Consider the following 14,506-nt stretch of genomic DNA (forward strand, 5'->3'; position numbering starts at 1 on the left):
TCAAAGGTTTCATTTCATGGCTCAATACTGTTGAGCTGAGTTTTTGCTCACACGCAAATTTCAAGTGTGACATGAAATCTTGACAGATTTTAACAGTTATGCTTGAAAGAATTAATATTTCTGTATGCTTTCCATGTTGGTAGTAATTATTATCTGCTTCTTTGCTGCCTCATTATTTGTTTATTCAGGAAATGTTGATAGAAAATGTGGGAATTAGAAAAAAGTATGCCAGATTGATAAACAGTAGTACATTTACTTTATCCTTTAAAGTTTAAAAAATGCATTGAGTTTTAAAACAAGCCATTACTATGCTGGTAATGTACGTGCTTCATTTGGTTGCTTCTTTTCCCTTTGTAGTACTAAGAACAAGGGCAAGATTGTCACTTCTTGCTAGATGTTGAAATGCAATGTTGTGTTTCTCTACAAAGTGGATTTTTAATACCTCCGATGAGAAAATACGAATTTCCGTTGCATTTTTATACTTGCTTTAGATAGTGATTCTACCTTGTATGCTGGATGATTTCCAGATAGAGATCTGCTGTTTTTTCCAGAGCTGTAGCTGCAGTTAGGGCATGGGTAAGAAGGACTTGTGAAGGTGTCAGATATTGTGTTTCAATTATAACAGGAAGCAAAATTAAATTCAGTAAAATCTATACAATGTTACGAATTACATACTAGCAAATGTTACTATTACATACATAGTATGCCCAAAATTTTTATAATATTTTAAATAAGTAGTTCTAGGCCTAACAGATGGTTACTAAATCTTAATAGCAAAATGGAAGTCACTGTAATAATACAGCACGTACAGTGTTACATCAGTAGAACTATTGTAAAAAAAAAAAAAAAGCTGAATTCCAGGCTGCAGAATAGGGAATAAAAATTTGAGTAGGCTTTTAAAAACTGAGAAACAGTCCTTTGTGTAAGAAGTAGTCACTGTAACTCTGATATTCTTTTTACCTTATGAAATGATGATTTCTAGATCTGTCAGACTCACTTGCCCAAACTAGTTCCAGACTGCAACGTTTGAGGTGAAATGGCTGATGGTCCAGGGCACGTGGAGACACTGGGCTGGCTGAGTACAGAGCCGACTCCAGTCAAGCTCCAGGGTAGCATGGCATCACTGCCTTTGCTCTTGTTCCAGGAGCATTTTAGTCCACAGCAGTTTAGCTGCACCCTGCCAAGACAGAAATCTGGTCTATCTAAACTGGAATATATCCAGATCCTCAGAGCTGGCTTGACATCCCAACGCAATTTCCCCCTTAGCAGGAATGCAGCACAGAGTACCTGGTGGCCCGTGCTCAAGCTGATCCAGAGGTGATGACACGCTGATGCCTGCTCAGTCACTCAGATGGCACTCAGGAACAGGCTGTTATCTCATGTATGGAGCAAATACGTAGAGCTGACATCCAAAACTGTGTCTGAGCTAGTGAAAGTCCTTGTGGGTGAGCACCTAGCAGAGAACAGTGAAAGAACATACATGGGTATGGTGGTGCCTGTTATATTATACGCTTCTGTGACTTTCAGTCTACTACTACTCAGAAACTTTGAGGGGTTTATATTATGCTGACAATATGACTGTTAATCAGTTTTGTTGTTATTTGGTTCCCCTTTTTCTTGTCATGGACAGTTAACTTCAAGAAATAATCGTGGAAATCATATAAATGTTGGTTGAAAGGGACCTCTGAAGATCAGATACTCCAGTCTTCCTCTTAAAGCAGGATTATCGCCAACATCAAATCTGGTCTTCATGTGGTTGTCTAGCACAAGTGTTTATAAAGTCCATGGATGGGGATTGCGTAGTCTCTCTGGGCCGTTACAGAAGTGACGTTGTTCCTAACGTCCAGTCTGAACCTCTCGGGCTGCAGTTCGTGACTCCTGCTGTTGTGTATAACAATCTTGTCTGTCATAAGGTTTTGGCTTTTTGGATTTTTTTGCCAGCCTTGTAGAATTAGTGGAGTCTTCAGTGATGTTTTAATTCAGAAAGGAACAGAACATTCTATGGGGTAGAATAATGAGATGCATTATTTTTTAGCTTTTTTATCGCTTAGGAGGAAAACAAAAGGCGAGGTTTGCTTTTATTCATGCTACTTTACAGCTCGTTCCTAGCCGTAGATTGGCAGGTACAAATTTTTTTTTGGCAGGGAGAGAATATTTTAATATTTATTTGCAGAGAAAAAGTAATACTGAATAGCAGTTAGGTGTAAGTTTAATTTGAGGTTGCGTTTAATCATCCATAAAACCATGCTGGTCTTTTAAATATCTGCTTTTAGTTTTCTTTGAAGTTGACCAACTTTGGTTTCCTTCCCAGGAGCGACAGAACCTTATTATCATTTGCAATCGAGAAGGAAGTTTTGTGTAATATATAATGGTATCAATCCCCACATCAGCCTGATGATCACTGCTTCAAGCAACTGGGTGTAATTTACCCACATAATAATTGGGAGGTTATGTAGAATTACATCGATATTGGGGCTTCCCTGTGAAGAAGAAAAGTTATCAGAAAGTCATCACAAAAATGGATGTATAACTGCTATAGAATAAATATGGCAGACTGCACAAAAAAATTTTTTTAAACTAAGAGCATGGAACAGATTTTATTTAAACCGCAATCTTTTTCTGTTAAATGGATATGAAAGCAGTAACTTATGTGGAGCTATCAACATGCTAGACATTGTGTAGCCTGAAATGCAAGGTTTTCCCTTCTTAAGAGTTTGAATATCTCTGAGGACTGTAGGACTGCATAATTTACACAGTCAAATAACTTTGTTCACATGAGTAATCCTGGTGAGACAATCTCTTTGGCTAGATACCTAATTCTGCCACCTAAAAAGAGCATATATCTAAGCACGTTATGATTTAACAATAAAATTTAGCATCTTCTCAAGTTATCATCACAGTTTGTATCCATGCGTATAAGTGACTGTTAAAAAAATAGAGAAGGATTGTGCAAAACAAAACATCCAACCATAATCAATGTTTTAGGGATTTTTGAGCCAGACCTAGCATACAGAATACTACAGCTCCTAGCCACCGATTAATACATTCTTATTTCTTTTTAATCCTTTTTTCAATTTATTATGGTACAATATTCTATGGCAATGAATTTTCATGCTCCTTTATGATGTTTTTTAGCCTATAATTTGCACGATTACTGTATTATGTGACTTTATTTAATAAGTCATTGGAAACAGTAATTTCTCTTTTTTTTTTTCCCTTTCCTTTTTCCTTCTATATTGGATTCTTACAGAATTCGCCATATAGCTTTCTCTTTCTTTTCTCCTGTCCAAGTTGAAAAATCCTACTCTTTCCTCATGCAGAAGATGTTCCAGGCTGCTGGTGTCTACTCTTGCAACCCTTTCCAGAAATAAGGTTTCCAGAACTTCCCCCCCACCCCACCCTCCGAAACAGAGTCAGCAGAAATGATCAGGTACTTATTAAAAAAAAAGAAAAGTGCAGGGTAGTGCAACATTCGTGAAGAGACACGTACTACAGTTAGGGAGGACAGAGGTATTAAGAAGACAGAGAGGCAGGAGAGATATAACTGTGGAATTAAGAGCTGCCATTTTCTAAGAGGAACAATGTGAAGTAAACTGCACAATCAGTATTACTGTTGTAAGTAAATATAGTTGAGTAGATAGGTAGAGTGTGTTGACTGTTGTAAACTGAACAGTCCTTGGAGTATGTGGTGATGAGCTGGAAATACGGCTTTGGGTGGTGTGAAGATACAGCAAGAAAGATAAGGAACACTAAGGGTGGAGAGGCTGTGTTCAAGTTGAAAGATTTCTTCAATTCTTCCATTTCTCCCTTTGGTAAACACTAACCAATGTTTCTAATGAGCGTCCGTTTGCATCAAGTTTTTATGTCATTCCTCTGAGAAATAAAACTGATTTGAAGGTAGTATGTCATATTTCTTTACTTTTGCAGTAACAGTAAATCTTTATTCTACAAAGTTTAAAAGCTACAGTAAATATTTTCATTATCATTATCAAAAGAGTTTCAGTTATTAAGCAAATTACTTGTGGTACAGGACATGAATCTAAACCATTATTATAGGAATTAGCAGTTACTATTAACATGATAATCTTTCTCATTATTACTATTAAACTTGGTGACCTTTGATGCTGATAAAATACACGCACCTGAGTGAAGATGGAAACAGCTTTCCAGTTTGTTAATATGAATTCCCAAGGCAGAGTTTAATGTGACAGCTGTGTAGGTGGGTATAAGATGTTGATTGAGAGGGAAAAAGAAACCCGATTGGTTACAAGAAAAAGACCAAACTTTTCTGTGGCATTAAAATGACACCTATTACGAAAGACATTTCCTGGCCTACAGAGTGAATTTAGATGAAGTGTATTAAGTGCTTCTTTGGTGTAAGGAAACTCAACCACGGAATGAAGTTAAATGGGAGATGTCTTTCCGTCTGTCAGTAGGGCTCATGCAAAGTCACTGAGCATAAGAACCTGAAATTTCGAGGCAAAATCAGTAGAACAATACTCATTTAGCTCTCGGGAGTAAGACTCTATCAGTCATGCATAATGGAATCAAATTGTGTTCCCCAGAGATTACGTAAAAGGAAGACATGACGATAACTACAGCGGTGAGATAAGGTTTTAGTACGCTTGATCTTACAGATAAGAAAAAAGGGAAGAACACCACAGTGGAAAAAGATAGAACTAAAAGCACAAAATTATAGCATATTTAAGCATGCTTCTTAATTAACTATGGAAATCAATGCCCAAATCAGCAAAAAATATACTGTACCTTTTCTGTTCTTTACTTGCATTACCGCCAATGTTCTCTGTTAATCTTGTAGGCTCTGCTGGCTCTTCTGGAGGCTGCCTGACTCCTAATTGTAGCAAAGCATAAGGAGATGATAGCTAAAAAAAATCAAGGGATTTCCTTCCATGACCTCATTCTCTTACTGCTTGACCTTAAAATAATTCATAATATGACCTTTTAAGAAAGATACTAAAGTCTTTTAGACGCATGTGAGATAAACAGGGACACTTACAGCTGGGCATTTGTCAGTGCAACACACAACACAATTCTCTTTCATCGGCTACTTGAATGATGCTGGATTTGGTGAATTACCTTCAAATATGGCATGTGTCCTCTGTATGAAATTACCAGCTCTCTAGCTCAGTGATTTTCAACAATTTCCCATTTCTGGCTCCAAAATTTTCCAATGGAAGTGCAGACCCCTGCAAAGCAAATTTAGCTGTCAGCTGCTCAAGCAACAGTCGCATTTTTATTTTTTTAAAATATTGACTACTAGTCCACAGACCAAGAGGCATTCACTGACGGTGGGCTGAAGACAACAGCATTTTTAAGGGTTTCTTTAGGCATCAATTAATAATCATAATGGCTGTTTCAATTGTTAAGAAACATACGTGTTTCAGTGGCTAAAAGATGCAGAAACGTAGTCCAAAGTTAAACGTTTTACCTTTTGGATCCACAGACAGCTTTTACTGCATTGAATAGTCCTCAAGTGCATTCAGCTAAGAATAAATTGTGTTTATTAAGATACTGCACAGATCTTTAATAATGAAGGAAAGTATAATGCCAGCCTAGAGTCATGTTGACAATGATTTACGGTATAGAAAAAAAAAGTGTGATGTTGTTAAAAAGATTTATAGGGGCTTAGAGAAAGCGAGAGATGGTGTGTGTGCATGCTGAAGCATCACGTGTGTGCGAACAAACAGATGAGACAACATACTCAAACCAGTCTAGTGTTTGAAATAAAGTGCTTGAAAATAAGGTAGGTGTTTGGAATAAAGTGTTAGAATAGCGAGAGAAAATGACACAGCGTCATAAATACTTATAAATAGCTCAAATATAGTTTGTTCTAGGCATTGTATCTGTGTTTAAAAGTTAAGAAATGAAGCTATTAAGGAAAATTTGTTCAATCATTTTAATCTCTGTTATGCTTAATATTAAGGAAACCACAGTACTGTTATACATCCGCCTGTTCTGGAGAGGTGTGTACTTCTGCAATTTGTATGTCTCTGAGCAAGAAAATGTTAGAATCAAATTATAAAACAGAAATAAGGTTAGAAAAAAATATTTATTTGGTACAGCGGCAAACCACATATGCGAATTTGTGAGATGCACGAGACTAACTCTAAAACGCCAAAAGGTCATAAATAAGAAATGTAAAAATCATCTCCCCAGTTTTTTGTTGGTTTTTTTTTAGGTCATCCTAAAAGGTGACACCAATATGAATATTTAGGATGTAAATTGGGCTGAAAAGCCCTGAATGTTTGATTAGTGATTTAGCACCAACTTTGTCAGGTATCTTTACGCTACTTTGTTGCAGTTGAATTAAAATGGATTCCAGAGTCGTCGTCTTCTCCTCAAGCTTTTGTATGGCCTTTCCTTTCGCACGTGTCTGAGAGCATCATAAGAGGGATGGTTCCATCAGATTATCTCTGGATTTGAAAGACAGTCTCATAACTTGAAGCTGAAACTAATCAAGTTAATAATAAAGAAACTTTTTCACTATAGGAGATTCTGTATTAGTATCAAATTGGTTCTCTGCTCTGTTAAAATGATGAAAAAGCATCAAAAAGGAGAGCGGTGTAGTTTGGTTGGCGTTTATATGGTTGAAATGCAAACTTCCAGCTACCTCACCATTGTGAACTGAGTATTTCAAGGAGTTGAGGGGGACTCCAATGCCAAGACTCATGTAACAATTCCTAAAATTCTTGAGAAGCCATTTTGTGTAGCTGAAACCAGAAGGTTTTAAGCTGAAAGAATGTTCAGGGTTATTGTGATTGTCAGTACAACTGGAATTTAGGCCATTAAAAAATACTGAAGTACATCTTGATTGTGTGCAATTCATGCTTCAATTCAATTCATATTCAAATAAATCATTTTCAGACTGTGCTCCACTTTTGTGACTTTGGAGTTAGGAGTCATCTTTCTTCACTGAGACGAGACACACAGTGATTGGTATCTCAGATGTGCCTCCATCCTCAGCCCTCAGGGCCTGTGGAGTCATCCACTGGGATGGTTATGGTCTAAATGAGAAGTGATTGCACATTGACTAACATAAATGGAATATTAGAATCATTGCTCATTGTTTCCTAAACCAAAGCAACAATGTCTTGAAAAAAAACCCCCGTGAGGCATACTTCATTGCAGAACCATACTTTTTGTCTTGATTAGTTTCCTCAACTTATGATAAAAAAATCAGATCCTCAAGCTGGGAAAAGTGGCTAATTCCTTGTTTTCAAGAACCGCACATAGCTGAAGAATACTTCCTAAATAGGATGACTGGAATGCATGTTATGCTCAGATTTTTCAAATACAAATTGAAAGTTAAATCCAACCTGAAATGGTTCAGATAAAGAACCTGCAATGTGGTCAGTGTTTCTGAAATTATAGCAGATATTTTAGAGGCTTAAGTATTAGTAGGAAAAAGTTAAGACAAGTATCTCTCTCAGGTAGCAAAATGTCCACTCATAAGGGTCCAGTAAAGAATTTCTTATGTTCTAATCATCATCCCTCAGCCAAAAAAAAACCTAAAAAGGAAAGACAAAACACCGTAGATCTTCCTGTTGATCATATTACTCCTTCACAAAAAAATACACGTGCTTTTCTATGTTCAACAGCTGATAAAGTGAACCAGACGTTTCAAAAGTTTGTGTGAGAATCTGTCCCCATTGGAGTTAACAGTTAACTGGGCACAGACTTGGGTGGATGCATATTTTGTTCCCTCGTTTTTTTCTTGCTCGTGTGTTATTAAGGAACTGCATGCTCTGCAACTAAAAAGTAGTTGTTTTTTTATGTGTATAACGCTAATGCCAGATTTTGCACTCTTGGCAGAAATGCAGCAGAGTATGAGGGAGACCACTAACCTTTTTTCACAAAAGTAAAAAAACCAAAAGTTCACAGAAGTGTTTGCCAACCTATTTTCTCTCTTTTTATTCCCCACTCACTGCTATGTAGGACTAAATTTGTGAAGTAAAGATATAAATTATATATAAATCACAGTAATAAACTTATGAACTATCAGGTTTTCTTCCTTTTGGACTTTCTGGCTGGAATTAACGGTCATTAAATTTTCTATTTAATAATATTTTCTATTTAATAATATCTATTTTATAATAAAAAAAGTATCCAGAATTTACTGGTAATCACTTTCAGTTTGTGAAATATCTATCATTCTGGACCTTATTGATCCAATCTTTTTTGGTTTGTTCTCTATTTTGGGCTTAGCAGTGCGTTTTTTATTAATACTTCTGATCAGCATCTTGATTTTTGCAGGGCTAAATATTATGCTCTGTTACTGCTCATCGTTTTCTGAATAACCTTACAAATTTTTATGATCACCGTGGTTTTCATCTGACTTTAAAACTGTTTTTCTTCAGGTATCAAAACATTCAGGCCCTTTTCAAAAGCACGGACTAAATAAAATATGTTATCAATTTCTGTGAAAAGCATGTATCAGCTGGGAAAAGGAGCAGAAGTTTACTATGTAAAAGTGAAATCATTCCAAATTTAAGACATATAACTGGATTTACACAGAAAAAAATTGCTACAGAGGGATACATTTATCAGAAAACATGAGCATCTGAATTTAAAACATTTGCTAGCCATTTATCTGAGTTTATCTGAGTGCCTCATTCCCCTCATCTTTTCAGAGTAGTTTCATAATTCATAGTGAGGGAGATAAGCAGGAATTAGAAAATAAGTACATCTTCTGATGCCATCTCATTTTTTGCAGATGGAAAATTGTTGAAGTAACCACTTGCCAAAACTTTAAATTCTGCACTGCTAGAGAAATATGTTGCTGTAAAAGATTATTTTCAGGGCTAGGACTGTTGCTTTCTTTTGCAGAATATCAGAACAGTGTAAAGTCGTAACGTACAATGTTAGAAACAGGAGCGACAAATAATAGCTTGAACTGTATATTCTATGGTAAAAAGCTAATGATTGCCTTGAATTCGCAACTCGGTTAAGACTGAATTTTTACTTCAACATCACGGAGCAAGTGACGTGCTCAGTGTTAGAGTGTGAAGTTATGAAGCTGACGTCACTGGAGCTAAAATGCAGCCAGTGAGGCTGAAAGCGCGACAATGAGGACTCAAGTTAGAAAGCAACCACCGGAGCAAAAGTAGTGACAATGTGAGGGAAGCTTTAGGGGTAATGATGTGAGACTCCGAAAGAGAGGAAAAAAAAATCAGCACAGTTCAGCTGGTTACAAATCTAAAACTCTCAGTTGTGGAGCAAACGGTTACTTTTGTGAGACTGATCTTCCTGATGGTAAGAAAAGTGAATTGAACTCATGGTCTGGTAAGAAAATCGGAACTAAGTTACAGAATGGTTGTCTGCCAAATGGCTTTTTAGTGTGTGGTTGGTTGGTTTGTTTCTCTCTCAGAAGGAACCCGGTAAGGGAAATAGCAAAGGACCACATTATGTGCAATATTGCATGAGATAATCAAGCAAATAAATTCCATTTACAAAGCAGTCCAAAACCTCTGCAAAAAGTAGCATTTCCCCGAGAGATTGTGGTGAGTTACCCTCACAGCTTGGGGCTGGGTTTTTTTGCCATGATTCAGTTAAAGTAGTTTAGTAGCACAAGAGATTTCCAGTCTCTTATGCTCTTTAATCTGAATGTCAACAGGCAGAACTTTTAGACAGTGATTTTTGCCTTCCCTTCCAATTTGCATAGTCTCATGGATTCCAGGGTTGGGGTTTTTTTCCAATATTTTGTGAAAATTTTTTTTTAAGATTTTGTCAAGTCCAGTAATAAGGTTCTGGAAAACTTGAGTACAACCATTTATTCATAAGAATGACCCTATGCTTTATACCTTGTGGGCACATGTGAGAAAGTCCTTTGGGTTACTAGTGTCTTTCTAATGAGTGTCTAATTAGGACTGTAGGTAGATGTGTGTATCAAAGAGGTGGTGTTAAAATTTATATTTCCTTGATGTCGCCTACTGGGTGAGGTGGGCATCTGCCTCCGTTCACCATCGTTTGCTTTTGTTAATCCTGTTATTCTTCATTTGACTTTTCTCATTCTGTGTGTATGAAATTTGGAAGTCCCAAATCTGAATCAGGCTGCTAATCTCTGATGAAGTGTGATGATGTTAGTGTTGACACGTCTAAATCCTTTTGCTCAGGCTCAGCTTAATTCAAAGTGTATAACTGAAATTTTGGATGTCTTTGAGGATTTTGGTCTAATTTTCAACATTTCTAACATGAAAAATGTTAACATGAATGTTGATAGGATTAGTGCAAGTATAATGTTACAGGATGCAGATGTTGTTTATGGGTGTAGCATGTTTTGAAGTATCTCCTGTGCATTATCTGTGTGCGTAAAGAGAAACATCTTCTCATTCTTAAAGTTTGTAGTCATCCTGCTACCTGGCCATGGGGTAAGTAATGCTTAAAAATCCAACCTTATTCAAGAATCAGCTAGCTCTGGTGAAGTTGGTGTTTCCTGAAGTTGTGAGATATAGCTCCCGTGATGCACTCCTGCTTCAGTAAGGCGTTCAGCCTCCTCTCCAGAACAGATGTTGTGCACAGTGGTAACCGTTCCTTTTTGTTTATACAGTTTCAAATAAACAATTAAGTGAATGGTTTAAGATCTTGCTAAATTAGTTAAATTGTTTTATCATTATGTACTTGTTCACATTTGTAACAGTTATAATGAGACAACAAAACACTGAAAGTGATGGAGGACTTTGCCTCTGAGATGTTTCTCTGCTAAACTGTTAAGCAATATGACACTAAAGAGGGAGCTAATGTCTTATCTAAAAGCAAAGGAAGATAAAGCAGTGCAATTGCTTCAGTTCGCATCAAATAACCAATGAATTGTGTGCAATACCACTACGTGATTTCTAGTTCTTATAGTTTTCATTTTTGTAATCCTTTACTACCAATATACAGAATATTGTAAGATATTGGGGAATAGCTATTTCCATAACTGTCCAAAATTTGTGTGTCCAACTTGACGACTTGTCCCTTAAAGCTTTTTGAGCCTTCTTTCCTTTTTTATCTAGAATGCACAAAGAAAAATCTTACTGCACATTTTTGCCAGATGTATGTTGGTACAGTACAGATTGCGATGCGCAGTTTTATGTATAAACACTTTCTTTCATTTTATCAACTTGAAAGCTTTAGTCTGTAGATGTACCTTTGTGGCATTCTGAGGTATCCACGCATCTGCTGTTTTCCTTGACAATGGCGATACAGATGCTGCTATCACCATGGGAATGGTACTCCTGAATGAAGCTGCTACCTCCAAAGGGGACGTTGGAAAAAGGAGAAGTAAGTTACTTAGTACAACTAAGACAATATTGAGACAATTAGAAGACATTGAGAAATGACAAATGCGTATCTGATTAAGTGTTCAGAAGGTCTCTACCTTAAACCAATCTTTACCTTTTTTAAGGTGCAGAAGAGGAGAGTATAAAAATTCTGTTGATAAAACTGCATTCACATGAAGTTGTAAGAGTAAAAAAATATTTTAAGCATACTCAGCCGAGGTACAGCTTGACACAGTATCTCCACTGCGTCACTGCGTAATACTGCATAAATGCTTTTTGGCTCTTGAATTATGTTGAAAGTCAGTGACATAAAGAATAAGAGTTTCAAAACATTGTTTTCAAAATTCATTGAGGCATTTAAGATGACAACATCCGAAGGAGTGTGAAAATTCTTTTACTTGATAGACTTTGCCAGCATCATGTCTCCAGAGGAAGGTGAAAGCCCAGTAGATGTAGCACAGAACATATCCTAATCTGTAATGTTTAAAGATTCTTAGCCTAAAGTGCAAGATGTACGCATTTCTGAAGGTTGTTGTCGTTCAGAATATTTGCAAGATTTTATGCAATGAGTTGCATAAACACACAATATGAAAGTATTTTGTCCAGGTTTAAACTTCCTGTTATGCCGAACAAACTTTTACGGAGTATGACATAGGTTGAAACAAATATGCCCATCTGCCTTTGTATCTTTTGTATGTTTTTTTCCTATCCCCTGCCACTTTTTCTTATAAGGCATTGAAGACCTTTGAAAGATAACAGACTTCTTACGTGGCTTCCCCTTTCTTTCTACATCAGTTCTTCAGCTTCTCCTATATAATAACAGTGTTGCAGTTAGGGCTGGCCAACTGTTTTCTATAAAATCATTCTATAATTCTTCATAACAGCAAGTTGAATGTTGGCTAGAGATCTCTACTGAGGGTCTCCTTCGATGAGCTGTAGATGTATAATTTAATTCTGAATATTTTTTACAGTATGTAGCTTTAATACTGATTTGAAAGAGACAGTGACATGAATTTAATTGGAATATGATCTTAGATTGTGATTGAGATCATGTCCATGGAGATGGACACAGCGAAATACCAGTGGGCTGCAGTACAGCTTCAGACTCTCTTCTGCTTGTGGCCATTATGTGAATGCTTTCCATGTACCTGCCTTGCACTTGCTTCGCAATTTATTCATCCATGCTTTGAAAGCATATTTGTGCGTGGTGATTTCTTTATAATGAAGTGTGTTTATAAGATTTGCACGTGGCAAGTTTTCTCAAAATAACTGCAGAAATTTTGTATTTCAGTTGACATATGTCGGTTTCCACATGGTCGGTTTTAATGAAAAAATGCGACATTGTCAGTTTGCCTGGCTTCATGGTTGCTCATCCTTTGCTCAAAGCCAGCACACTTTTGAAGCCTGAATATTGCAATTAAATAGCAAAGGTTTGGCTAAAGTATGAATAGTATAAGAAGACAAGCTTTTAAAATCAAAGTAGTTCACTAGGACCAAAACATTCTCTCATGTAGATGAGCTGCATCTCAATTATATGCATCAGCTTGTAGTGTGTTACCTTTTATTTTTATTTATTTACATGCAATTGAGTGAGCTATCATGATCAAAAAGATTTTATGCTATTATTACACAGGGCGACAACTGGTGTTCCAAATTTTATTTGCTAATTTAAGCATTTACTTTGCTAATTCATTCTTTGCCTGAAAAGGCTCAAAGCGCTTGCATCTGGATGCTCTCAGAAGGTCTGCATCATTATTATTTGTGTTCAAAACCTAAAGATATTGCTGTCAAGTTCAGTGTAAAAAGTGATTTGGCTACTGGCCTTGGAACTTAAAACAGCGAAATGTTTTAGCCATGAAAAACTAGATAAAGTAATTGCTAAACTGCCTTTGCTGTTACGTCAGCCTTAGATGGTTGGCTAGAGACAACACGATTCCGTTAGTCAAGGGATATTTTTCTAAATGTAATTTGTTTTCCAAAAAGAATAAGTAAATACCTGAAATTACATTGCTTGATATGTATAATTTACAAGGTTATGAAATCCATTATCAGCAGTAAGGTGTTTGCATCCACATACATTTGAGTTGCAAATTGCTGCTCTTTTTTCCTGAAAACACATTCCCACTGACAAGTTATTTTTTTCTTAATTACCATAAATATTATTTCCATATGTGTTTGAAATCCTGTCAGAAGATAGTGGGCATCAGTAGTCAAGGCAGTAACATTTTTGTATTTAACTATGTCAAAATTTTCCATAAATGATTGACATAAAGAATATTGTTTGTAGAGATTCCAGTTTTAAATCTTTTATGTGCTAATAAACGAAGTTATTTTCTTTCTAGTAATATGTCTGGTAGGCCTGGGTCTGGTGGTCTTTTTCTTCAGCTTCCTGTTGTCGATATTCCGCTCCAAATACCATGGCTACCCGTACAGGTAAGCTCTCACTAAGTTCTCATCTTCTAGATTTTAACAGCTTTGTATAAGTTTAAGAATAGCTTTCAGGTAAACAATCTTTAATTTTTACCACTGAAGTCTATGAGAGCGGGAGGAAGCAGGAAGAATGGTCATTAATTGAAGCAAACCAAAAAGGGCTGGAAATCTAATGCTGTTAACGTGACTGTTAATGCAGACGAGTTAAACGGGTTTGAGCACAGACGTGTGGCATACGCAGTGCCCCATGAAAAATGCAAAAGAAAATATGTGCTTGAATTTATAAACCTTTATTAGATATTTATTTGTGTGTCTTTATAACTAAGAGGTACATAAGACAAGGCACAAAACCACCAAACTAGTGTCCAGTGCTAAGCTATGATTTATCACTAACAGTACCCTCTTCTCTTGTCAGCCACACCAGAGAGGAAAGAAAAGGTTATAGTCTTTAGTAATTATATGTACAGCTGTCAATTAAACCATTAAAATTTGTCTGACAAGCAGAAAAGTTAGGAAAATATTAAAGAAAATAGAGTTCTTGCCTTTTGTAGGTAGATGCTTTCAGCTGGGAGGTCACCTACAAGAGGCAGTCTAGACTTCTGATTCCCATCTTCTTGCTGATCTTTTATATATATATATATTAGTAGCCTGTCAGGAACAGATGGCCCATAGCATTTTCTTGTGATCCTGGTACCATTTTCAGATAGAAATGAAAAAGTCTAACTAGAGGAATGGGAAAAGTGCAATTCAGTAGATCTTCAGTGCTAATGATGGACCGGGCTACTGAGGTAAAA

General features: G+C 36.5%; 1 protein-coding gene across 1 annotated transcript in view; it reads left to right on the top strand.

Moving 5' to 3' along the window:
* TUSC3 (tumor suppressor candidate 3) overlaps positions 1 to 14,506 on the top strand; it is a 132,460-nt gene that overhangs the window by 108,868 nt on the left and 9,086 nt on the right. Inside the window, exons 8-9 of the mRNA XM_074588149.1 lie at positions 11,209 to 11,283; positions 13,625 to 13,715. Of these exons, the coding sequence (XP_074444250.1) occupies positions 11,209 to 11,283; positions 13,625 to 13,715 (166 nt within the window). The remainder of the gene's footprint in view (positions 1 to 11,208; positions 11,284 to 13,624; positions 13,716 to 14,506) is intronic.

This window comes from Larus michahellis, chromosome 5 (assembly GCF_964199755.1).
Source record: "Larus michahellis chromosome 5, bLarMic1.1, whole genome shotgun sequence".
Taxonomy (NCBI): Eukaryota; Metazoa; Chordata; class Aves; order Charadriiformes; family Laridae; genus Larus; species Larus michahellis.